The 26,177-nt window shown below is 40.4% G+C and overlaps 1 protein-coding gene and 1 long non-coding RNA gene across 2 annotated transcripts in view; one reads left to right on the top strand and one right to left on the bottom strand.

Moving 5' to 3' along the window:
- CRB1 (crumbs cell polarity complex component 1) overlaps positions 1-26,177 on the bottom strand; it is a 52,532-nt gene that overhangs the window by 6,254 nt on the left and 20,101 nt on the right. The window contains 6 exon segments of the mRNA XM_088799306.1: positions 2-402; positions 1,548-1,575; positions 1,577-1,715; positions 3,197-3,754; positions 8,513-9,140; positions 9,143-9,457. Of these exon segments, the coding sequence (XP_088655432.1) occupies positions 2-402; positions 1,548-1,575; positions 1,577-1,715; positions 3,197-3,754; positions 8,513-9,140; positions 9,143-9,457 (2,069 nt within the window).
- Positions 10,881-14,827, top strand: LOC148758191 (uncharacterized). The gene is made up of 3 exons (XR_016021640.1): positions 10,881-11,251; positions 11,477-11,583; positions 14,774-14,827. It is a non-coding gene; the product is annotated as an uncharacterized LOC148758191 (long non-coding RNA).

Here is a 26,177-nt window from a genome sequence, read left to right as displayed (position 1 = left end):
GAATATCTGTCTTCTCCTTCCAGAAGCCAAGGCTTCCAGTGGCCACTGCACTGGTCACAGAAGGGGTTTGGTTGTGCACTTCCATCTGCCACGTGGAGGCCCGGGCCAGTGGGTCTGCCATGGAAAGAGTCACATGGTGCCACATGCCCTCATCCACTGACTGCATACTTGTCAGACTCAGCTTATGGAAACTGTTGCCGCTTTGCAGTTGGAATAACAATCTGGAATCTTGAATGCTAATGTTAAGAACCTCAGGCTCCTTCTCTGCGTACAGTATGGTCACGTTAGCATCCCGCGTCCTGACACCGAAGGTGATGATATTGGTGAGTTCTCTGCTGGTTTTCCTATTGCTCCTGAATAATGTCGCACTGCTTTGTCCATTAAAAATGGCATTAGCAGCACCTACCGTGTTTCCCCGAAAATCACACCTAACAGGAAAATAAGCCCTAGCATGATTTTTCAGGATGACATCCCCTGAACATAAGCCCAAATGCATCTTTTGGAGCAAAAATTAATATAAGCCCCGGTCTTATTTTCAGGAAAACATGGTAAGAGAGAGAGCAGTGCCAAGTGGCACCATCATTACTAAAGTCTGCAGTACTTTAGTAATACGAGCAGCCATCATGTCACTGCCAAAATGCACTGAGTGCTGTGGGCTGGGCAATCTGCTCATTGCCTTTATGTGATTTCTGTTACAGAATTCCCAGATGCAGGCTTAGTGTTATCACCATCATCCCCATTTTATAAAGGAAATGGAGACTCCAGTAGTTAAGTAATTTTCTCCGGTCGTGTGGCTAACAGATAATCAAGCCAGAATGCCAGACCTGGATGGTCTGGTATCAAAACCCATCCCATACATTTCTTCTCCATCAATATCCGAGTACACGCCCCTGTTGATTTTACATTTGCTCCTACAAATAAAGCACTGATTATCCATTTCAGACATAAAGAAACTGAGCACGGAGAAATCACACATGGAGCTATGGTGACACGGTAAATTGACAGTGGACCTGGTTTCTGATGAAGCTGACCAGTAGGCAGTTAAAAGTCAGTTGCACTCATGTGTGCGCACACGCGCGCACGCGCGCACACACACACACACACACACACACACATACTTTCTCTACCTATAAAGCAGATATTTCATCCTTATTCTACAGAGGAAGCTGCAGACTACGGAGGGTGTGTGAGCTGCTGGTGCCCAGAGCTAACAAATGGCAGTGTGCTAACCCTTACTCTGTCTTTCCAATTAGGAGAAAAGAAAAGCCAAAGACCAGCTGGTTAATTCTTTTCTCAGAAATTGGCTTTAAATGATCAAGGATCAGGGTTCGGTGGTGCTATGACCTCCATCTCTCCCCAGAAACCCATGAGGCCCAGCTGGGCTATTAAACTACCCCCATTCGGTGTATGTTCCTGCTCATGTCAGAGGAAACAGCCACAGGGTTCTTTCCTGAACCGGTTTTATCTGTATTCTTCCTCTGGGTTGCCTCCTGGAACAACAGATGCCCAGCTTCATTGGATGGATGATAAGCTTGAACTCCACCTGCGTTCAAATCCTTGAGGCACCAACTGGCACTTGGGCCGTGGGAGCACAAGGTCTGGGCTCACAGCACTGCACTTCCTCTCAGGTGTTCCCAGCTGTGTTCCCAGGGCAGGAGCAAGACAAGTTACCCCACAGGGAGTGGCAAATACCTCCGTTGTGACACAGCCTGGACGGAGCAGAAAAGGAACCAAAGGCATTGAAAAGCCGGTAGCGAAGTGTGGAAACAGTGAAGGAAAGCCCGGTGTCTCTGATGTTTAGAAGCTAATTTCCTAGGTATTGACAGTTTGAAGTGTGTATATCTACAGGTTAACAAATAGAATAAAACTGCTACCGTTGGCAACTTTTTTTTTTAAGAGAAAGGGGTAGAGAGAGAACTAGAAGTAGATATGCAGTGAGTGAGAAAGAGAAAACGGACAAAATTGATCTCCGACAGCACAAGGGGATTATGAAAGGTTTACTAGTATTCTCCGTAATTTACAAATTACCAGACACTTTCAGTTACACTCATGACCATCTGAAGTAGAGATTTTTGCTTCTGTTTTCCCCAATGAGGAAACTGCGGGCCATCTTGTTGCCCCGAAAAGCTACCAGAAAGTCACGTAGTGAAGCTTGGTACCTACTTCCTGCGGGTCCCAGTACAGCAACCGCCATCAGCCCTCCTCGGCTGTTCTGCCTCTGAATCAGACGTAATATTATTATTTCAGTTCTCACAAGGTTTCTCACAAAGTATCCCAAATGAAAGTGTTTAAAAAGGAATTCTGGCGAGCTCAGACTATATTTATCTGGGTTCCACCATTAGTGTGATTTAGGCTAGTTATATAACCTTTCTAACCTTCAGTTTCCTGATCTGTGAGTGATGGAAATGAGGACAGTTACCATGCCTCGTGCAGCAGCCCTTTAATAGAATGAAATGAATAGATGCCTGTGGAACAGTGCCTGGCACCCTGGCCACACACCTATATAATGTTCTATCTGTGTAATGATCCGTCTTTGTAGATTTAAAATCAAGCCCAGTGCATGGCAGGACAGTCAGAGCTCCATAAATGTCCCACAGGTATAAATGTATTTCCTTCTTTTCCTTTCAAAGGTCATGCAGAGCCAACAAATGGAAGTATTTAAGTAGCTTTTCAGAGAGCATACAAAATATATACGGTAAAGCGTGGGCTCTGAGAAATTCCGTTTCAGAGAATTTCAAATCCAACTACCAGAAGGAAGTTACCTCCCAGATTTCTTTCTTTCTTGTTGACTTACTAGAAGTTCAAAACAATGGTAGCTGGGCGCTTAATATAAAGTTACCGGTATCTTCCAACACAGAGTTGATTCTGTTAAAACTCTGAGCTACCACTAATAAATGTGGAATTAACATGCAATTATTCTTAAATTAATTGGGTTATTATGGGTGTAGGACAAGCGTGTCAGTGGCGTTATCTAAGTTGATTAAATAGACCATGATGCCAGTAGGGCTAAGCCCATGTTTTTACGGCACAATATAAATCCCACCGTCTTGCTGGGAAAATATTGATGAAGGATGAAGATGGCTGGAGTGCCAACCGCGTCATCTTCACATACAGAGAAGGTGATCGTAAATTGTCTATTTACTAAAATAAATCTCTGCCATCCACTACGGACACAGCTGGGATGGGTAATCCTACCTCGCACATGTCGCCTCCAGGACAACCTTGGGTCACATTGACAGGAATTGGATTGTGGGATGCATTGCTCATTGAGTTTGGGAAGAATTCCAGGTTTTGGTTGTTTAATCGTATATCTTGGATACAGCCTTTGAAGAATCCACCATAAACGTCAGTCTTTTGCCTGTCAGGCAGGCCACCAATGTAGAGGACATTGCCTCTTTGGATTTTCCATGTACCGGGAGGAGCAGAAATCAATCCTAGGGTTTGTGAAGACTGGTACAGTTCAGTTTTATCCAGCTTGATTTTCAAAGCTATGAAGTGGACTTTCCCATCGCTAAGGACAAAGTTTGCCTCTAATTTGGAAGAAGATGGACTGAGCCTCGCCAGCCTGCCACACTCTAGGCAGACACGGAGGTTCTGGGTGCTGTTTCCCAAAGCTGGAAATAAGCCTGACGGCCGACGTGTTCACACAAACAGGGAGAGGGTGATGTTCTCTCCGTAACTCTTGTCAAGGTAAAAAACAGCATATCCAGCAGAGTCATCTTGGCCAAATCTGCCTGCCACATACTCTTCAATGTCAAAACAGAAGAGGAGATACAAAGAAGAAACACATCTTCAGATTCACAGGTAAGAAGGGCCAGAAGGTGAAATATAGACCCATATATAGACATACATATTTTTTAAAGTTCAGAAAGGCTTATTCAATAGAATGAAAATTTGGCCTGATTTTCTATATGTCTGAGTTTACTTTATTCTGCAAATAGCTACATTTTGGTTTCTAGTTTCTAGTTGAGGCTCACTGATCATAAAAGAGAAAGAGGAGCTCTCTGCACTGATAAACTTGGGGACCTCTCGTTGACAGCCCTAAAACGTGGGACTTAGGGTGGATTATCAGTTACTACGGCAGTCCAACTTGGTCGAAGAAATTTGGTGGTGGGTGAGAGCTCTTCCTGCAACATCCGTAAACACACTGTTTAGGCAGCGCCCTTCTTTGCTATTTGGGAGCATGCTCAAGCAAATGTCATTAAACCTAATTATTCCTTACAAAATACAGAAATTGGAAATTATGTACAAAGCCTCTTTTGAGATGGTACTCCTAATAATAATGAGAGGCAAGGCAGTTAAACAACTGGAGAGGAGGAGCCTTCCTTCTGTGGGTCTGGTGGGGGAAAGGAGAGGCATGGGGTCGGAGAACTAGGGTGCAGCTGGGTACTGCACTCGCCCAGCATTCCCTGTGGTCAGAGAAATGAGGAATGCCATGTTATTGATGTGTGTCACCTCAAGAAAACTCTTGAGAAGTATAGAAACAAACTCTGACCTTCAAGGGCATGGATGATAGAGTAAGAAAAGAGTTCTTACACTCCTACAGCTTATGTTCCAGTTGATGAAGGATAGACGAGGCGCAGGTAAAGAAGTATTCCAGGTGGTGATAGGTTCTTTGGTATAAAATGAGTCACGTAGAGAAAGGGAATAGGGAAAGCTGGGGGTAGGAGTGGAGTTGTAATCTTAAATGGAGTCATCAGGGAAGGACTCTGAGGCGGTAATATTTGAGCAAAACCCAAAGAAGGTGGAGATACTGTAGAAATTCAAGAGAGAAATGGTGGTGGCTTGGATCAGTGGTGATGGTGAAGATGGTGAGAAGTGCTCAGGTTTTGCAACCTAGAAATTACTGATGAACCTGACAAAAGCATTGTCTTAAAGAGATTGCTATCTTCAAGTTTTCACTCTGAAATCATAACCAGAAACAAGAGCACATTGCATCATGTTTAAATGTCATCATGGTCCAACTGAAGTTTGGGCAAACGGAAGACATATTTTAGGTCAGCTGAACTACAGTAAAACTTGCTTAAGCAGCTATGTGTACGGGAGGGCTTCCTGCACAAAAGGCGCCATTTTCAAAACTCTGACTTGATTGTTTAGAGGAACACTGCATTCTGAGTCTGCATTTGGAGGCCACCCACTCCAGGGAGCTTTCAGAGTGCACTGTGAGATACAATAACCCACTTGAAGAGGACAGCATCGCTGAGTACACGGCAGCACTTTTACTTGAGATAAAACGCTTCAGAAGAGAAAGCAGCTTGTGAAGCTGCTGAGGTGTGAGAATATGCACAGAATCACCAACGTCAGGGCTGGAGGGGGTCCCTGCCGGTCATCCTTGAAAGCGTCACTCTGCAGAGCCCTATTAAAATACAGGCAGAACACAGAGCTGTCTGCATTTTTCTCAGGAGCTCAGCTCTCCAGCAATCCCATTTGTTTTCAGAAATCACAAGCGAGTAGTTAGAGTGGTGATTTGCTACGTGATTTGAAGAGACACCTGAAGCCACAGACTTGGCTGTGGACACGGGATGATTGTCGGGGGCAGGGATGATTGTCATCCGAGTTACTGATATGTCATGAAGAGGGAGGACAAATATTATTAAGCATAACTTGGACACGTTTTAATGGTCGATGAACTACAAGATGAAATTTATGAGAAATAAATGAGAGCCGTTCAGATCTAAATGTACGAGTACCTCATTGGTTTAGGCAGAAGAAGCAGGGCATTGGCGGCATGAGTGAGAACAACTCAGAGTGAGCCAGCCAATCATGGAGTGTGGCTGCTGAAAGGTCAGCGTAACATTAGGCTGAAAAATAGAAGAACATTATCTAGGATGACGGCAGTTACAGTCCAGTGTCACTCTGCGTCCTCAGGCACATCTAGGAACCAGGTCAGCAAATTTATTCCAAAGTGAGCAAGCAGCGAGGAAATGTCTGCAAACTACATCATGGAAAACATTGGCAGAAACTGGGCATGTGTAGCAGGATTGTAGTGATGGCTTGGATGGTACTTTTGTTTAAATATGTAAGTGTTCTCAAGAAGGGATATAAGGTTTATATTAGCATGTCTTCAAGTGTTACAATGCTGCCAATGAATGAAAGCTATAGGTAATCATATTTTATGTCAATATGAAGAAACAACTGTTGGAGAATTCCTGACAAGATGGAGTGAGTGAGTTCTCCATTCCTGAAGGTGTGTAAGCAGAGGTTTGGGCCACTACACTTGGCAGGCACAATGGTATAAAAAAAAAAAATCAGTCATGGAGTGGGCCTCTTTTCTATCTAAGAAACTGTAATTGTGAGAGGAGAAGATTCTCAAAGTCTAGATGTATGACTGAAGATAAAAATGATATAATCATCTACAAATCAAATATTATCCAGAAGGCAAGAGGTCAGCGACACATTTTTTCTGAACATTATTTTGGAAGCTCCATATTCTTAGACACAGTAAACACAAAGTGGGCTGAGATACCCTGACAGACAGTCCTAGGAACTGAGCTTTGAGAAACACTCTCTTTTTGAGCTTTGAGAAACGTCTCTTCCCTCTTGCATGCACAATGTGCAATGACAGAAAGATGCCATGTTTTCATTAGGGCTCGTAAGCATCTTTTATAATGGGGATAAACGCCCAGCAAACATTCCTCATAGACAACAGCAAATACAGAATATTTTCATCTTATGCCTAAGAGGCGATATGAAAAATGTAATTTTCCTTAACCTTGTACTGAGGACTTTCAGAAAGAGAAGCTCTTACAGAACTCCCTCCTACAGACATATCTTTTGAAGCCGAGGGTTTTCATGAGGGTTAAACTCATGGGTTGTTTCCAGTGGTACAGAGGGGAAAGAAACTGGGGGACGTGGGGGTGGGTAACCAATTCGAAAACTTGGTTTAAACCTTCATGAGATTCCAAGTTGGAAAAAAATAAACTAAAGGAAACCAGAAACCCACTGGAGTGGCATCTTTTGACTCTAATTACCAGGACAGTCAGCACCACCATGGTCAGTATTAACTTTGTGGGTCACTGCCTTTGGAAGCCAGTCAAAATGAGTCAACATCTGTTTGTTATTTTGAATATGTAGTAAAAGTATTGCCTTGGGTCAATTACATTTTTCTTCAAAAAGTGAACATTGCCTCAACGTAATTTCCCCTTTTCTCCTTTAAAAAGAAATCACCAAACAACTTGCCACTCCATGTAAAATATTACATAGAGCGGGTAGATGCCATATCTCATTGTCACACAGGTCCCTGATTTGTAATGAATATTGTGGTCAGTGGGGAGACCCGAGAATCGTTTCTAATAATTCTTAGCCACTCGGACATGGAATTGGCTATAGGCTAAGACTGGTTTTAATTTTACTTCTTACAAAGCAGAGAAGACTATTTACCAGATGTTGTCCTACTTCAGGTTCCTCTAAAATCTTGGAGTAAATTACAGCGGGACTTCAAAGCCGTCTGTTGCAATTACCTCTCAGACATTTTCAATCCGTGATAATAATAATAAAAAGGAACAGGTATGTATTGATCACTATCAACAGCAATCTTTGGGACGATGTTGGAAGTTAAGGGTTTTGAAATACATTTCAAGCTGGGATTGGCTAGGGAAATGAGATCAATTAGTTTATGGCATCTACCAAGTTTCACTGTTGTTGTTACTTCCCATGTTTTCTTTTTTTCCTTCCTTTTTGTTCTCTTAAGACACCTAGGTTCAATATCTGTTTTCTCCAATGCAACCCTGGAAAATATACCTTTGAATAAACTGGTGGTTTATAACAATGCTAAACTTAAGCCTGGTTTTGGAGCAAGTGAGAATTTCATAGATACCGTGTTTCTCCGAAAATAAGGCCTAGCCAGACCATCAGCTCTAACGCGTCTTTTGGAGCAAAAATTAATATGACTCAGTATTATATTATATTATATTATATTATATTATATTATATTATATTATTATATTATATTTTATATTAGACCGGGTCTTAAATTATATTAAAACAAGACCAGTCTTATATTAAGTTTTGCTCCAAAAGACGGTGGTCCAGCTAGGTCTTATTTTCGGAGAGCTGATGGTCCGGCTAGGTCTTATTTTTGGGGAAACACAGTAGGAGAGCAAGGAAGTAAACCTTTACTAAACATCTACTGTGCCGTAGATATTGTGCTAGTAGTTTCCATGACTAGTTTCTAAATAATCCAAAAGATTATTTCTCTTTCAAATAAGATTTCCAATACATTTCTGATACATGCAAATGGTGAAATTGTAGTAGCATTTTGTAAATACCAAGATCAAAACTCATTTGGAGAGGAGCTATCGGCTTATTTTTTTTCTTCTCTGAGTGAAACCCTGGTATCCTATGAATTCACTCGACATTGATTAGTGCCCATCACTAGCCTCTTGGTCTCTGCCGTCAGTAGGCAGCCTCTGCAGATGTCCTGAGGGGTCATCTGTCTGGTAACAGGCAGAGGCAGGCTGGCCGGTTTGGTGGCTGGTCTGGGGCACAGTGCCCTGGACACCCAGCCCTCGCTCAGCTCCCGCCTCCATAGGGCCTGGGGTGGTCACGCCAGTAGCTGAGCCACAGGTTGGTGCCGCATCCTCGGTTGTGACAAGGGTGGCCTTCGCACCAGTCCTTTCGCACACAGCCTGCCCTGACGTTGAACAACGAGCCAGATAAAATGTTCTCCGGGGTAATGAGAGTCACATCAACGTGAAGGTCTTGGAGGCAGCCTACGAAGGAAGTTGTGGGTGGTAGGTTATAGATGTTGAGCGGGGCAGCACTGCTGTTGGCCGTTTCCACAGGTAAACCACCCAGAAAGGAGTTTTGTAAGCACATACTGATCGCTGCTGATCTCGAATGGAGAAGGGCTGTCGTGACGCACGACATACAGGCGTCATCCAGTAAAATGAGGGTCGCGTTCTGTGCAAACATGACCTCCACTGAATGCCACGCTCCGTCACTGGTGTTGTGGGAAATAGACAGCAGCGCCTTTGACGTACTATGGACTTGAATTCCTAAGTGAATGTGGCCACCTAGAAACTCCAGCATTATAAAAGCATCCTTGTGACCTCTGAAAAGGAGAAGTGCCCTTGGCTGAACAGCCCGAGACCTGAGGGCTACATTACAGACTGAGCCCATGGCTGTTACTGAGCCACTGGTACCCACAGGAAGCCACTGCTTTCAAAAGACAGTGTGGTAACAGTTTCCCACAGTGACCCAGAGTAGCCAGATGGACAGAAGCAACTGAATCCATGCTGGCCATTTTGGACATGAGGAATGCACAGTCCATGATTTCGACACTGGTGATGGGTACAACCCAGGAGAATCTCAGAACAGTCCCTTCCTCCATAGAATGTTCCAGACCGATTATCAAATGGGCAATGGCAAGTATAATTCCCAGGCAAGTTCTCAAAAGTGCCACCATTTTGGCAAGGGCTTGAAAAGCATTTATCCATGTCTTTTCCACAGTGGATTCCTGTTGCACAATAAAGAGTAAGTTGAAATTACATATATTCAGGTAAGAAATAATAATTTTCATGTATAATCCTGTGGAAGTACAGAACTAACTCAGGTTTAGGACTGTAATGAAATAAAATGCGACTAGTTATTGAGGAAGCCAATGTCTATTCTATCATTCTCCGTGTATTGTGTAGAGAAATGCAGTCATGGCAGACTTCAAATTCTTCTAGAAATAGATTACTTGCCCAATATAGTGGTTGCCTCAGACTACCATTGTTAGACATATGTGTGCCACTGAATATTGTAAAAATGACAAAAGAGAAAAAGATTGCTCTTGGCAGCAATGCTATTAGGTTGGTGCAAAAGTAATAGCGGTTTTTGCAATTGTGTTTAACCTTTTAAACCACAATTACTTTTGCACCAACCTAATACACATTGTTTACCTGGGGATTCTATTCTCGGATATTGTTTATCTGGTCCTGGGCTGCGGATTTCACTCTATCCTACTTGGGAGCACTGATTTTGCCATCTACCTTATTTGTAGCTCTCCATAATCCCTAAAACCAATGTTTTTCTAGACATACATAGTCTAGACAACACTCACCGTGGAGGGCTTCTCGGGGGAATGGAAGATCCCATTTCCTCTTCTCCATGATCCCGGATAAACCATGAAATCTACCCCATAACAAGCTCTGGCTTATAGTTTCTTCACTTTCTTTTACTCTTTGTCCTGATTCCAAGTCAAAGAAAGATATCTAATTATAGAATTATTCAAATCCATTTGATCAAAGTAACAAGAAGGAATATAACACTTTTTAAGAGTGACGGTTATCATTTTTCCAGTGAAGTTCTAGTGAACAGATAGTGTTACAAAAATGGGCATGTGTAGAGCACTTTGTGATTCCCCCCACCTTCAACCACATCATGTGTCTGTTCAAGACAGATATTCTTAGCTCTCTTTCACAAAAGAAATCGAGGCTTAGAAAATTTGAAGTCTAAACTCCAGAGCACATCTACAATCTGGTTTCTAGGTTCTTAAAAATCCAATCTGACACTCTGTGTTTCACTTGATACTTTAGTGCCTTCTTGTTCATTGTTATTATAAGGTATGTCTCATTTTGCCATTTAGCTCTATGCCTAAATTGATGTGTTTTATAATTTAACCAAAAGGCTCTTCTATTGATAATGATAGATCTGAATCTCAGCGGGGCTGTGAGCAGGTCCATTCACTTGTGTGTCTGTTTCTTCATCTACAAAATGGGCTTAATAATATTAGTAGGATAATTGACCCTTGGACAACACGGGTTTGAACTGTGTGGGTCCACTCATATGCAAACATTTTCCAGTAAATATATTAGAAACATTTTTGGAGGATTGCGACAATTTGAAAAATTGTCTCTTCAGACTGGGCTGGTTTGGGAAGGCTTTCTAAGATTTAATATAGATTTTCAAGTATGGATCAGATTGACAAAGAGGAATGTGAAAACAACTGAATTCCTAAAAACTCATCAGTGGAAAAGCATAAGACATTTAGAGATGAACGTGAGTTTGTCAGTCTGGTTGGCATGGAGGATTTATGTAGGAAAATCAAGTAAAACAGATTCAACAGAGCCAAATTGGAGAATGTCTGGGAATTTACAGTGTTTAATGATTTGTTTAGTGTTTATTATTTGCTTGTTTATTTGTTTATTTTCTGAAGGCAGTGGAGAAAAATGGAAGACCAACATGTTTTTCAAACAGATCAATGTCACAGGGATACGTAACAGAGAGAAGTGAGCAGAGACCAGGGACAGGACGACCAGCTAGACAGGTATTAAAATTGTCCACGCCTAAGACTATTAGGGTCTGACATAGGACATTTATGTCCTTAGAAGTACAGTACCCTGTCATTTCTTCTTGGTCAGCAAATACGTGCCAATGATAGTACTTTCTTTACTATTGCTTACTGTACTTTGTCTCATAATTTCTAAAGGTTACACATTTATATTTCACAAAATAATTAACAATAACTTGATTATGTATTTCCTTTAAACAGAAAAGCTAGTTTTAAATTTTATCATCATGGAAAAAGAAGAGAGAAAGCCTGAATTAAGGTCAATAATCTGAAGAAAAGAAACAGAATTAGAGATTAAAAGTAGAATGGTAAGCAGTAATTTATGCTTGTTTAAAATCAGCTCTATTGACGTCTCCAATGGAAACAAAATTCAGACATATTTATTTGACGAACCCAGGGAAACTAAAAGTGGGGAAAAAATTGAAACTTTTTTTTATTGGCTATTTGACTGGCTCTGGCAAAAACAAGACCTGTTGTCCATGGAGATGAAAGGATTAGTTAGTGTGTATGGGGTTACCGGTGTCACTCAGCCATCTTTATTGGGTATTTTAGTTGACAATGAATTGGTTATTTATATCGAAGTATTTAGTATGAGGTGGATTAGTTGAAGCTTACTGTCATCTTGTTTATGTGAGGTCAACTTATTTAATTTACTAAAAACTATCACTTCATTTTATTTTTCTAACATTCTTTTAGTTTAGTGTCTGATTCCATAATAAGATTATATTTCAAAAATAATCGTGATATGGAAAAGTGCTACTATCTGGTATATCCCATGTTTTCATCAGAATAAATTATATTAATGGATAAAAAGGACATAGACTTTATGTTTAACATAAATGTCATTGGGTTTCAAATAACTTTTGCTATAATTCTTACTTTATTTAAAGTCATAATTAATGAAATATCTAATAGAAAATTATTTCCACAAAACATACACAAATAAGTTTTGTCTTTCTCTATTTTAATTGACTTTATTGTTTTAGTTTAGTAAATAGATATCCAAGGAAAAAAATTAAAGACCAAGGGCTCAATGCATAAGTATTTCCTTTCCTCATTACTTTGAGTAACTTTTCTCTTACTCAAAAGTTCTAATTTTCATTTGACGGTAATATCGATTATAGCATTAACATTAGTTGCTAAATAAACATCTTTAAAACTCTAACAAGGTGACCAATTAACTTATACAAGTAATAAGAAAAGAGGGAGTTACCTGAGAGTATTGCCATTAAAATGGGAAAACCACGTGTCCTGGCTCCAAACATTTTTCTATAAAAATATACCCATCCAAACACCCACTAGGCCGACAGAGTGAGTCCCTGCTGATTTGGTACCATCTCCAAAAGTGTGGGCTGGCTCTTCAGTGTCACCTCTTCCTCCCAGGTAGAGGGTGAGGACTTAGTTTTGACTTATTTACCCCCAAGCTGGACCAGCAGGGCTTACTGTGCGACCCGCCTGTGCCACTTACCACGCAGACTTATTATACTCTTAGATCCTCTCCCCATTTACCATGTGGCGCCTCCCCTTTCTGAGTCACACTAGTGAGTGACCCCACTCAGCACATTGACACTACTGCCATGGAAACATGAGTTTGGGAAGAACCTAAATACCGATCGGTATTTTATGTAACTTCCATGATGGAGAATAAGAGCTTGGTTCTATTTTCTTCACAACGATGGAAAAATGCTGCTTTTCATTTTAATTTTTTTCTGTTTTGCTTTGGAACAGTAGTTAAGAAATTCATAACTTCAAATCTATTGACAATCTATGCAGGGGGTGGAAACGAAAAATTAAGAAAATCATAGGGGCTTTCATTAGACTTAACCTGGATTGGGGCAAGAGTATCTGTGTGACACTCTCAGACTTACAGTCCACCCTCTGTCAGAGAATAACTACCCTCTGTTAGTCTTAAATACAGCGGTGTTTGATTGTATACACCAGGACCATTGGAATCGGTGATGTGTGGGATGTGCTAAGTGTACCTGGACCCTTTTTCACAGTTTCAGAGAGGGGGACCTGAGGACCTGTAGAGGTTCGCCTGGACAGCCCAGGCCGAGCGGTTGCTAGGACCCCAGAAGTACCACAGGGCCTACCGTTCTTGCCATTAAAGCCATTTCTTTGGGTTAAGACCTTGTCTCTTGGAAGCCTCAGAAAATATGAAAATGTTACCCGAGAGGGGTGGTGACTGTATCATGTGCCTTATTATGGACTCGTATATGGACTGAGGTCAGGTACGTTGTGACGGAAACCAAGTGATGAGGCAGAAAAAACATAACGCGGGAGACACTGCAATAGTGTATTTCTTCATTCATTATTCTTCATCCACTCTTTTAAATCTGACTTATTGAGGCCCTGCTTTCCTGTCAGTGTGTAGGTGCTGGAATGTGAGGGCGAACAAAACTAGACACAGTCCTGCTCCCTGGGCCCCCGGGGTAGCTGAGCTCAGAGTAGAGGGGATTTGGGCAGATGGGCGCTTGGGCTGAAGGAAGAAGCTGCCCCATGGGGGCCGGATGGGAAGGGGGTGGGGGGGGAGGAGAGGTAACATGTTTGGAGTTCTGATCAATAGATCCACTTGGAGAGAAGTTGCTAGTCGTCCTCAAGTAGCCAGAATAATAAAGTAGAATAAACATGGGCTAGGACTCAGACAAATACGGTTCTCAGATCCCAGCTTTGACACTTACTCAGCTACGAAAACAGAGACAATTAGCCAATTTCTTAAAGCTGAAGTTTCTTGGTAAAGTGGACATAATAAAGCCTATTAAGTAGTTATTTCTGTGTGAACACAATGATGTAACTATAAATGCTGGAGCAGAATAGTCATTTAGAAACAGATAATACAAGGAGGGAATTCCTAAGTGGAGAATATGCTGAATGTAATAAGCTCCAACATCTTTATAACTTTGTCACAATTTTCAAAATATGTAGAAAGGGGAAAGCAAAAAGTTCCTTTGAGGGCTGCTGTAAGGATTAAGTGTAGGTGCATATGAAATGCCGCTTGTCTTGCCATAGTGCCTACCTCCATTTTTATTCACTTAAGAGGATAGTTAGGTTTCATGCTTCCCATAATTTTCTCTGTGTTCACCACAGTTCAACTGCTCTTTTCCCAAGGTCACTGTAAGTGATCTCAACTATCCAGAGCATAACCCAGACTAAAGATATATTCTAGAAGTTTCTATGTTTAAAAACGGAGATTGCAAAAGTTTGGTAACTATTTCCTCAGGCCCTAGTCCACCATTTATTATTATCATTTTATATGCAATCAAAATAAGCTTGATTATCAAGTATCCCAGCTTGCAGTGGAGTGGAATTAGCAAAAGAAAAGGGGAAGGGGCTGCCATGTTTGTTTTCGGCGATGAGAAATGATAGTTGAGTGCCAGACAGTAACATGAGTGGATGGGACTAACGCTTATTGAGTCCCAAATCTGTGCCAGGTGCTGTGTTAAGAATTTCATCATTTCAATAAATGACGAGGCATGTGTTTCTATCTTTATTTAACAGCTGATGAAACTGAGCCAAGCTGTGATTGGTGCCCCAGTCGGCCTAACTCCTGAGGTGAGCCTTTTTTCATTTTTCTACAACATACTTGTACTGCCTCCAAGGAAAATAATATAACGAGCTGGTATAAAATAATATAAAACGTATAGCAGCTTGGAGATATTGAAAATAGGAGCAAATCTTAAGGCCTCATTGCAAAACAGCATAGGACATGACATAGCTTATACTAATAACAAAAGTCATCGATTAAATACAAAATTGCATGCAACATTTTATGGCTTCTTCAATGCATTTCTTCCAGTAAAGCAAGCAAATGTATAAGAGAACTCACAGGGGCTTTCATTAGACTTAACCTGAAATATTTTCATGCCAAATGAAACATTTTCATGCAAAATGATGAAAACAATTTACCACAAGAATTATAAAAATATGTTATCTTAAGTGCTCTTTTGTGTGGGCCACTCCCAACCTCAATGGTAGCAGGAAAATGTGGTGTTCCTATTGGTGATTTACTTTGTTTATTAAGGTTTTATATGGGAATAGCATAATGCATGGGATTATCTCTCCAGTTTTTATTCCTTTGTCCTATTTTATTATTACACCATTTTAAAGTTATGATTCAAGAGACACATACACATACTGTGTAGACCTCACATTTGTTCAGAACCATGCGGTAGCTCAAATAAAAAATTCGGAACCTAGAAGAAGATTCGATTCAGTCTATTGTGTGAAAAGTAGTCTGAGATCTTCAAACGAAAGACAAAATAGCTAAAAAAAGGCTTTGCATTTCAGTTCTACATTTCACTTGATTTTGCACTTCAGAAGTGACCCTTTGAAGCTCAGTGGATCTAGGTAAGTGATTTTTACTTATTTTATGGACTAACAATGAGAAAATACAGCATTGCACAGGCTCACTCTTGTTGTCTTTACTTTGAAAAGTAATTTCAGAGAAACTCAATCCAGTTCAGCCAGAACTATCGTAATTGGCTTTGATCAGTAAATCATCAGAAATGGCTCTGCTCTTGCTTAGTCCTTTCCCCCTCTTCTTGTCAACGTGAGTGATTAAACACAGAGTTATGGTGAATTACGAAAATCGGCTTGGTATTGGCCTGGATGTGTCGCTATGCCATGGAATGTCTGCCTTCTCTCTGCCATGGTAAGAACTGGCTTTGCATTCTTCAGCAGTGCTGATGGCCGTTTCTCAGAAATTTCCCAATATTTTGGTTCTGCACAGCCACAAAAATAATGTCAAGGTAAATTACTGCCCTGGTAAGACCTGATGTTCAGGTCTATACGCTCTTTCCAATCTGGCTTTTATTTATTCCCCCAGAATTATGTTTCATTGCCCACTACATAAATGGTCTGGATGAAACATTTTAGTAGAAGAAAAATTCAAGCCCGTACAAAGCTCTCTCCCTCTCCCCACGTATTCAAAAGTCCCAGCTTCCTTTCGGGGGTCCACTTAGCCCGTCTCTACCCCATGGAACGCCTTCCCTGAGAACTCTCTCATGCAGTGTCCTGCAGCACCACAGGCTCGTCTGTAGGGGGCCCGTCTAGACCACAGTTAGGCGCCACTTAACACAGGGACAGGTCTGAAAAATGCGTCATTGGGCGATGTCGTCATAGTGTGATCACCATAGAGGCACGGACACAAACCTAATGGTTTGGTCTATCCCACACCTAGGCGATAGGTTACAGCCTGGTGCGCCTGGGCTGCAAACCTACACAGCATTTACTGTGCTGAGTACTGTAGGCAACTGTAACATTGGTCAGTACTTGTGCATCTAAACCTAGAAAAGGTACTGTAAGAACATGGTAAAAAATGATGACAATTGGAACACCTACACAGGATCCTTGGCATGAATGGAGCCCGCAGGACTGGTGAGTCGGCGAGTGAGTGGTGAGTGGATGTGAAGACCTGGGACACAGTTGTCCACCACTGGCCACTTTATAAACCCTGTACACCAGCCTCACCACAAACACATGGTGCGTTTAGCTGCAACATTTCGACAGCTAGGACGTCACTAGGTGATAGGAATTTTTCAGCTCCATTATAATCTTATGGGAATACTGCATCTGTGTAGTCTGTCGTTGACCAAAATGTCATTTTTTGGCAAATGACTGTACCTCTAACTGCATTATAAGACTTGAAAGTGTGAAGGCCTCTTTCTAGCTTTACTTTCTAGTATACTTATACAATACAGTAGAGTTTACTGTATACTGTAAACTGTACTATACAGAAGTTGTTGTATATACACTTATATACAGTATATATATATGTTGTGTATACAGTAGTGTAGTTGGTGAAGTGTGTCCAATACTGTCATAAGTTTCCAAAGTTAAAACAAACATGCATTCACACATACAAGAAGAGTTGCAGTGGAAGACAGCTCTAGTTTTTATGCAAGAGTTCTGGCCCTGACATTCATACATATCTAAAGTATCCATGAACGAAAATCACAAATCTATCAATCTCTTGAAAATATATGAAATATTTTGTGATTTTTCATTATCATATTTGTTCTGGGAGAGAATTTACATTAGTGACTCTTTAGTAGCATAAGAAATGCTCAGTGAGGATGTGTGTTGAAAAATTACAGATTCCTGAGATATATCTCGAGAACTTTTGATTCTGTAAATCCGGATGAGGTCCGGATATCTGCATTTTTACAAGCATCCCAAGTAATTCTGATAATGGTTCACCTCAAAATGGTCTAAAATCTCAACAGGTTTTCAAAGGGATATTTTATCCAAAAAAAGCCCAAGAGACTCTGAAGGAAAGAAAACTCTCCTAGATATAAATTTTATCTACCCATTTAAAATGCATAATTTTGGGGAGCCTGATTTTGGGTTGACATTTTAAACTGTCCCTAACCAATGACAATGGCATTCAGAACAAACAAATAAGTTGATGGAGGTTTCTTGTTAACAATCTGGAACTACTCCAGCAAAATATTTCTTTGAAATTACTATTGGGCAAAACGTGAAGTCTCCACTATACCATGGATCGTACCATATGCTTCTTACTAACTGATTAAATCTCATTCTGTCCTTCATAAAATAAACAGAATATATTAAGTATGCAACAAGGAATTTCCCTCCATATCTTGTCTTTGCTCTAGTTGCCTTAGGAACTAACCAAGGCACAAACACCGAGATATGACTTGTAAATGCCCATCTCGTTTGAGCTCACCCTAATATTTGTGCTCTTCTGCCATAAAATGGGATTTCTGTGAGTGGTTTACACTCCCTCCCGGATAGAAATGGACAAATAGAGACTGACAGCTCGTCCTGTCACTGACCAGAAATAGTGTTCCTGCATTGAAAGTGATTCTAATAACACAGAAATCAAGAAAGATTCTTTAAAAGGGAATAGCAAAAAAGCAAATTGAAGGTTAATGTTACTAGAATTTTTAATAAATTATAACATAATTATATGAATTAATATATAACTATAATTTATTTTCTTAGTGTAAAATAAGCACTTTTATAATAGGTATGATATACATATATATACATATATGTATATCATACCTATTATATATACATATATACGTATATATGTGTATATGTGTATATATGTATATATACATATACATAATACCACCCAAAATTTCATAAATTTTATGGGAATTTTCTAAATGGATGCCTAAACACTGTTTATATATAGTAAGATTTTAAAATTGATCTTGAGACCATTCTTGTAGTTTTGAAAGAAAAAATATTTCAACAGAAGCACCTTTTATTACTATATACTCACCTATCTGTATTCTGTTTTCCCAATGCTTATTTAAAAACGTTTTGTAGAGTAAGCAGTTTGGAAAAAAAGAAAAGAACAGACCAATGTGACTTAATCTTCCTAAAAATTCCATTCTTGCGAATGGAGGTCGAGTTTATAAAGTTCTGTGATTGGAATAATATGTCATAGCCCAAACATTTTAAATTCCAGTGGGTGAAACATGATCTATAGCAATAGTCTGAACTATTTGGGCAACACTTTCTCAGTAGGAGTTTGGTTACTTAAATCCTTTAAATCCTTAGACCTTTTTTAGTAAAATAATAGTATTTTTTTCCCTATTGGTTTCACCTCTTAAATAATGAATTTTTATCCTTTGAATAAATGACCACTTTTAAAGCAATTAGTCGTGCTGAGGGTACCTGGTACATTCGTCTAGATTTACAAAGGAAAATTGAAAACAGCCCAGCTGTTTCACTGCAGACATTAGCTACTGAGCAAGTCTGGCCACCGGTTCTCTGGTGGAGCTGCAGCTAGGCTCCTTGCTCTTTACTTGTGGGGTTTTCACCTAGCACATCGAAGAGGTTGGGGTCCTAACGCTATTAACTTAGCAGCAGCAAACCTAGAGTTAAGAAACATAGTTTATATTGGTTCCCATGACTACTTCTAGAAAGGACGATAAAACATTGAGGAAGTAATGCTCTTGTTGTCTTGTCTTCATTCCTATGTCTCTTCTGCATGTGCTTTTGCATTTTAATCTATTTTCTAATCTGTGTTTTAACTCTAGGAAGACAAGTTCGCTTAATTTGATGTACAGCCCTCATTACATTTATTTTGTAATAGAGATACTCGATTTAATTATCCAGTGTATGTTTGGATGCTAGTACACAGTATATGCGTTTATAGATGCATATTATTTTCCCCAGGGCACAGTATCTTCTTCTTGGGTGTTATTTCACCAGGTGCCAAGTTCAAAGGCTACCTGCATTTGTAACCTGATTCCCTACTGGGCTTCTCTGGTGGCAGCCCCCGAAAATGAAATTCCCAAAGCTGCAGTTGCACGTTGTCATTTCCAGTAGGACTTAATTTCCTGGAGAGGGCAACTTCCCTGGTCCACTGAAGATCTGTCCAATTTCTGTCCAGTTGCACATCTTATACTTGATCCATAGTATTTTTTTAAGTTATATTTTATTACAAGCGTCTTGTCGTCATATTGATTCATTTAAGTGAGGCTTTAGAGCACCGTTGTTTTATGTTCCACGTTTTATGAAGCAGTAGTTTCAGGAAACAATTCATCCCATTTCCCTGTTCCCTTTCATTCTTGGGTCCTATCTTGGCATTCCACAATATTGCTAGCAGAGTTTGGAAAATGAAAATCCAGTAGTAACACCAGAAGAAATAATTATTATACCTACGAGTAGCTCACATTGCAACTATCATTGAGAAATGTATTTGTTTTCATTTGGACTATTTTCCAAAATAATTAAATACACACTTTCAAGTTGCCTCATTTTTACATTGTGCTAAGTACATCATTTGGAATATTTTCTATGTAATCTCTTTCTTTACTTCTCAGAGCGTGTTCAAGTGGAAAGGGTTGAAATATGGAAATTATGCAAGCAAATTATTTGAGCTGTCTTTGCAGCGTCAGTCCCTACCCAGCCCAACCCTTATGCTGGCTCTCTAGTTATCATCTTGTTAACCTGCCAATTTCTCACCAGCTACGCAATCCGAGACCTTAGCTAGAGCAAGATATAAGCAGCTATTTCCCTCACTTGCAAATGGGAAAATTCTATACATGTAATATACGTTAAAATATAAAAATCAAAAATATATTTAATGTGAAATTTAAATTAAAAGGCATATCTCTACATAATTGTATGTATGTAGTTTGGGGGTTTTGTATTGTCAGAGAGATAAATTAGAACTGTGGCAGAGAGGAAGAGCAGACAGCCCTCAGGTGGGAGCCACAGCATCCGGCACCTCTAGCTGCATGTGATGGGGAGCAACCGGGCTTCTTGAGTTGCTGTCCCTGGGATTCAGGTACCACAGGAGGCCGGATCCTGTACCAGCCTTGAAAGCCCGCCCCTGCCCTCATCCCTAATTGCTCATAGCTCCTTGAATACATTCCTTATTATAAAATGTGCCTTTGCCCCAGGATGTCTACATCTCAGCCACGAAGTCTGTAAGCAGGTTCCCCAACACACACAGTCCTGGACCCTCTTGGATGCTGACTTGATCTATCCAAGACTTGAACTTGGCCTGTCGCCCTGGTATGTGTTACTGTGGGAGGCTCTACTGCTTCCTTCCTGACATTTTTCTTGATTCTTCTTTGTTCCACCTGCAATGTGACTCACCGACACCTCTTAGAAAGCCTTTCGTTATGGCAATACACTTCAGGGAACTGGTTCCGTTCAACGGCAATATACAAGAAGTCGGACGCTTGGATGTGAAACACCCCAGAGTGGAATTTGTTATAAAGTTTCAGGCTGCAACTCTCAGAAACCAAGATGCCTCGAGTCTGTGGCGTTATAGATGATGCTCACCTTGCCTGTTAACAGCGGAACTACAAGGCAACTCCAAACATTCGTTTCCATTTGAACTTCTTCTGATGTAATCATCTTCCATTACAGTGACAACTTCACAGCAGAAACTTGGTTTGCTTTTTTTATACTCTTCGAAATGATAGCATTAAACAACCCTTCTGAAGGGATCGGAAGAAACCACATGAAATTTATGAGACTCTGTCCAGCTGTAGACCCTTTGCCCTTCCATCAAAGTTGGGCGAAATTAGCCTGTGGGATCAATAGTTATTATAGGAGGTGGGCAGGCCAACCAGGCAGATGATTGTATAAGGCTTCTTTCCTGAGGATACCACACTAAAAACAAATTTGTTTTCACTCCAACAACGTCCTCAGGGAATTGCCGAGTGTGAGCTGTTTGATGAATCCCACTTTTGAGAGAGATTGGGTTGTTTCTAACGGGCTGTGAAAGGGCTGTGTTTCTAGCCCCCAGGTGGATTCTCTTGCTTGTTCTAATTGCAGTCAGCATGTAATGCCCTGCACTGTGGACTGTGGCACTGTTTGTCTTCCACTCTTGCCTGGGGAAGTAGTTTCTGGGGAAAGGATTGCAACAATTCCTAGGAATTAGAAACAATTTTTGCTCCAAAATGTATAGACTCTGCAATGGATAAGTGACTATGTTTGCATAACCTTATTGTTACGTAAGCCCTGCCACCCTATAGAAAGGCCTCGAACTAGAAAATGTGATAGTTTTTTAGCAGGAAGTGTATTTATCTAAGAAGACATTGGATCACTGAGAATTAAGGAAAGACTCTCTTGCGTTGTCTTTTTCGTGAGAAAAGAAAGGCGGGGGGATTAAATATTTTGATTAGACTTTTTCCTTTCCCCCCAGCTTTACTGAGATATAAATGACATAATTTTGTGTGAATTTAAGGTCTACAAGATGACGTGTATAGTATTGTGAAATGATTACAACAGAGGGCCAGTTACATCCAGCACTTCATATATTTCCTTCTGAGTGTGTGGTCAGAACTTCTAAAACCTACTCTCTTAGCAAGTATGCAACACAGTCTAGTTAACTATTGTCACCATGCGGTACATGGCATTCTAAGAACTTACTAATCTTGTAACTGAAAGTTTGTATCCTTAACCACCCACCGTCACTCAATCCAGGAGAATTAAAGTTTGCCTAAAAATTCTAATAGTAATACTCTTACTACTAATAATAGCAGTGTATTTATAATAGTATATAATATTATTGTAATTAATATTAATAGACTATATCAATATTAATGTCAGTATATTATTGACATTAGAAGATGTTGATATTGATGTTATATACAGAATATAGATTATTACTATCACAAGTAACCTATTGAAGTTGGCACCTTGAAGGGTGGGGAGATATGAGGAAAAAGGCTGAAAAAGGAGGGAAACCTGAACACTTGTTTTCTCCTTCCCAATTTTGTGACCTATAACATAGACATACGCGTTCCTGACAGAATATCACAGAGAATAACAAACAGCAGTTTTAAGAAATGCCTGGGTTATCTATTTACATTAAAAAACAACAACAAAAAACCAAAACATTGTTTTGCGAAAAACAATCCTCAACTGCTTTTGTTTAAATTACAATTTGGGACTCAATAACACCATTTTAACAAATGATAATGTACAATTGTACAACTCATTCAACTAATTAACCGTAGCAGTTTGTCTCAGGGCTCCAAGTTGCGATACAGAAAAGAAAAACCACACAAGGTTTGCCACGGCAGCATTTGAGAGAAAAATTCCCTTTTTTAGAAACAAGTTACCTGAATTAATGAGCTTAGCTGAGGCGCTGACTAAATCAGATCCTTTCCTCCGTGGAAACTCATCAGATGAGAAAATCCTTCAAAGGTTTCTGCTTGCCCTCTGAAGATCAGAGCAAGTCCCGTTTATTAAAAGTCTCTCCACCTTTAATGAAGGAGATTAGTTATACTGTGACTTTGTTCTATCCGGGAGCTTTGGCCAAGAGGAAAGATCAGTGACAGGACAGGTGGCACACAGGTCTGTGTGAGCGTGACTTCTGCGTGGGGACAAAGGGGCAGCAGAAAAATCACTGTGCCCAGACCTGTCCTCATTACCAGGCCTGCTCAACAATTAGTGTGAAATGCTTGGGGGAGTAATTGAGGTAGAACTGCTGTGTGCTGGCCAACAGTATTCTTATGGCCATTTCACTGTCGCTGTGGTGGACTTCACAGGAAGCTACTAAGGCCTGATGGGGGACGGATGAATGTTAAGTAACTTCAAGCAAAGATGACCCATACAGAATATAGAAAGTGCATTGAAGACACTGGGCCCATCTCAAGATGATGTGCTCTACACTTAGAATGAAGGCAAGAGTCATAAGCGGAACTGCCTACAAACACACACCCAGTGACCATCTGAAGTGGCCCCATGTTTCAGTTCCAGCTGCTGCAGCCAGGTTGTCAGGTGGGAATGTGGGTCCAGGCCTGTGGCTCTCTGTTCAGGTAGCAGCACAGCTCCCCTGGGGGTGTTTAGAGCCTGGGGGTTGGGGTTCACGTCCCAATTGTGCCACCTGCTAGCTGTGTGACCCTGGAAAATTATTCGAGTCCATTAAAAAGTTCTTAGGACTCTCCACTGATTTGAAAGTTCAGTAGTCATCGTTCAGGATTATATATTTCCTTATATATTCTTTTTCTGTTTACGAAAAAAGGACTTTTGGTAGTGCACACTAAAAGCCCAAGTTTCAATTAAACTGGTAGTCCATAAACAAAGTTTAAAAAATGCAAAAAAAAGGCATTGTAATAGTGTGAGAATATATGAAGAAGAGAATAAATGTTCCAGAAAACCAAAGCTCAGGAAAAACTGAATGGTGAGCTTCCTGGCAGCCAAGACAGAAGGAGAAATGCCATGAGTGTGTTGAGGTCGCACTGTCCAGCAAAGGGAGACGTGTATCACGTTGTCCAAGAAGTTCTCTTCACTTTGGACTCTAAACTTTCTAAACAGGGTCTTTGTACAAAGGACATTTGACAGAATAACAAGTAGCAGCTCTATAGAGAAATAATTTCTATGCAGCAGCCCCTTCATGCAGCTCTCAGGGCCAACTCTGGGCATGCTCACTCCTTACTCTTGCAGAGGTCTTGCAAGAGGCAGCTGAGCAGAAAGGGTAGCTGGTCTAGATGCATCGTATTCAAGATTGTTTGACAAAATAGAGATGAAGCTTAGAAAATCTCGAGGCAAAAATTTGGTGTAATCCCTATTTTAGCGTTCCTAAGTATCAACAGTTTCAATTGGCTTTATATGGAAACTCTGTAGCTATAGAGACACGTGAAGTGTTGACTAAAAGAAGATGCATTTACTCCACAAGCCAAGGATGATGTGTGTAGGTTGGGGTTCGGGGGTAAGCAGGCGAGAGTGGGGGAATAGCCTGGGTGGGGTGGGCGGGCAAGAAGTCTGAAAATGTAACCTTGGGCCCATTCAAGTCGTTGAATGAGTCTCAACACAGATCCAGAATTCTGCACCCAAAATAGTGGAAAAATAACCTCAGTCTAGATTGTTCAAGGTAGTTCCAATTTTCTACTTCTGTGACAGAAGAACGTAACTCTAACTCCTGTAGGATGGTGGGTCTGGGGCAGGTCTGCCTGCTGAGAGGTTAGTGAAGTTTAAAAGAGCAGCAAAATGTACCCTGAAAATGAGTTCTACGTATGCAATTTTATTGTCTTTCTCCTTCCCTAGAACGTAAGTTACACAAAGGCAGAAATTGCTGTCTGTTTAATATTTTCAGGGCATGTGACAGTGTTTGGCACAAAGTCCACTCTTAATGCTTGCAGAGCGCGTGGTCAGAATTGTGTGTTACTGTACATCCAGATACATACATGCATAATTTTTTTTTTCAATGCCAATGTTGGTTTTGGCATATTTTCTGTTTTGTAGCTTCTGCTGAATATAATTGATAAACAGGTTCATTAGATACTTGAAACAGACTGCTTTATACACAGATGGTATATTCTTTAGAAAATGTCATACCATCTTAAAATAATCATTGTAGCATCTGAGAGTTACTTTCTTCCTTGAAATGTCTACATAGCATTAAAAGAAGTAAGACTTTTTTCACTGAATTCATGAATCCATTCATTCGTCGTTCATTTATCCCATACTTTATTGGTTGTCAGGACTGCGCCAGGTGTGGTCTGTGGGATCAGAAAAAAAGTGATGAGCCCACAGGACTTGTCCTCTGTAGGGACACGTGATGGTGGAAAATACTGAGGTATTCTCTGTACCAGGACCTCTTCTAGGCACTGTGTGTATAGTACCTCATTTGTTCCTTGCAAACACTCTGTAAAGTAGGTTACTGTTGTTCGCCATATTTTGTAAATGAGGAAATGGACACAAGAGAATAATGTCCCTTTACACCAAGGAAGTCTGGCTCCACAGCCCATACTTCCGAACACTGTCACCATTTCATTTCACTCAGCTTAATAAACAAATGCCCAGCTCAGAGCTAGGCACACTGGACAGACCTGAAAATTACATATCGAGTGAAACCTCTGATGGCCTAACGGACGAGAGGCCGTTTGGAAAGCATCAAACACATCTGCAGGGAACAATTTACTCCCTAAAGCCCATAAATTTTTTGACTCCCTCACATTAAAGAGTACAGAACATTTTTAAGTTCAACTATCTCAGTGGTTGGTATGCGTTCTACTTTCCCAATCAGTGTGTAAATTTCTCAAATTTTTCATGGGAGTTAAGTGGCCGTGGAAAGTTTTTTATAGTGAGACAGGAACAATCCTCATTATCACTACTGTGATGAGTTATGCTGCCATCTGACACATTGGAGGCTGTGTGTATAACCTCTGTGTCTTTAATCATTTTCTATAGGGTGCTTGGTGTGACCAAATCAATTTTCTACATTACAGCTACAGAATTTATTGCAAAGGACAAAAAATAATTGTTTGTTGAGGAAGCACTTTTAGTCACACATACACAAATTAAATTGATGTATGAATTCTCCATGGAGAAAACCTTTGTAAGATATCACTGTTAAAGCCCTACAGAAAATAATTACTTATTCTGTGCAACTGAATGTAGACTGCTCTATTTGTTTATTTTCTCGGTGTGTTTGAAATATGGAGTAAATAGG

This window comes from Rhinolophus sinicus, chromosome 6, assembly GCF_057876585.1.
Source record: "Rhinolophus sinicus isolate RSI-liver-muscle chromosome 6, RSI-T2T, whole genome shotgun sequence".
Taxonomy (NCBI): Eukaryota; Metazoa; Chordata; class Mammalia; order Chiroptera; family Rhinolophidae; genus Rhinolophus; species Rhinolophus sinicus.
Note: the sequence above shows the minus strand (reverse complement) of the source record. Positions and strands in the feature narration are given on the sequence as shown.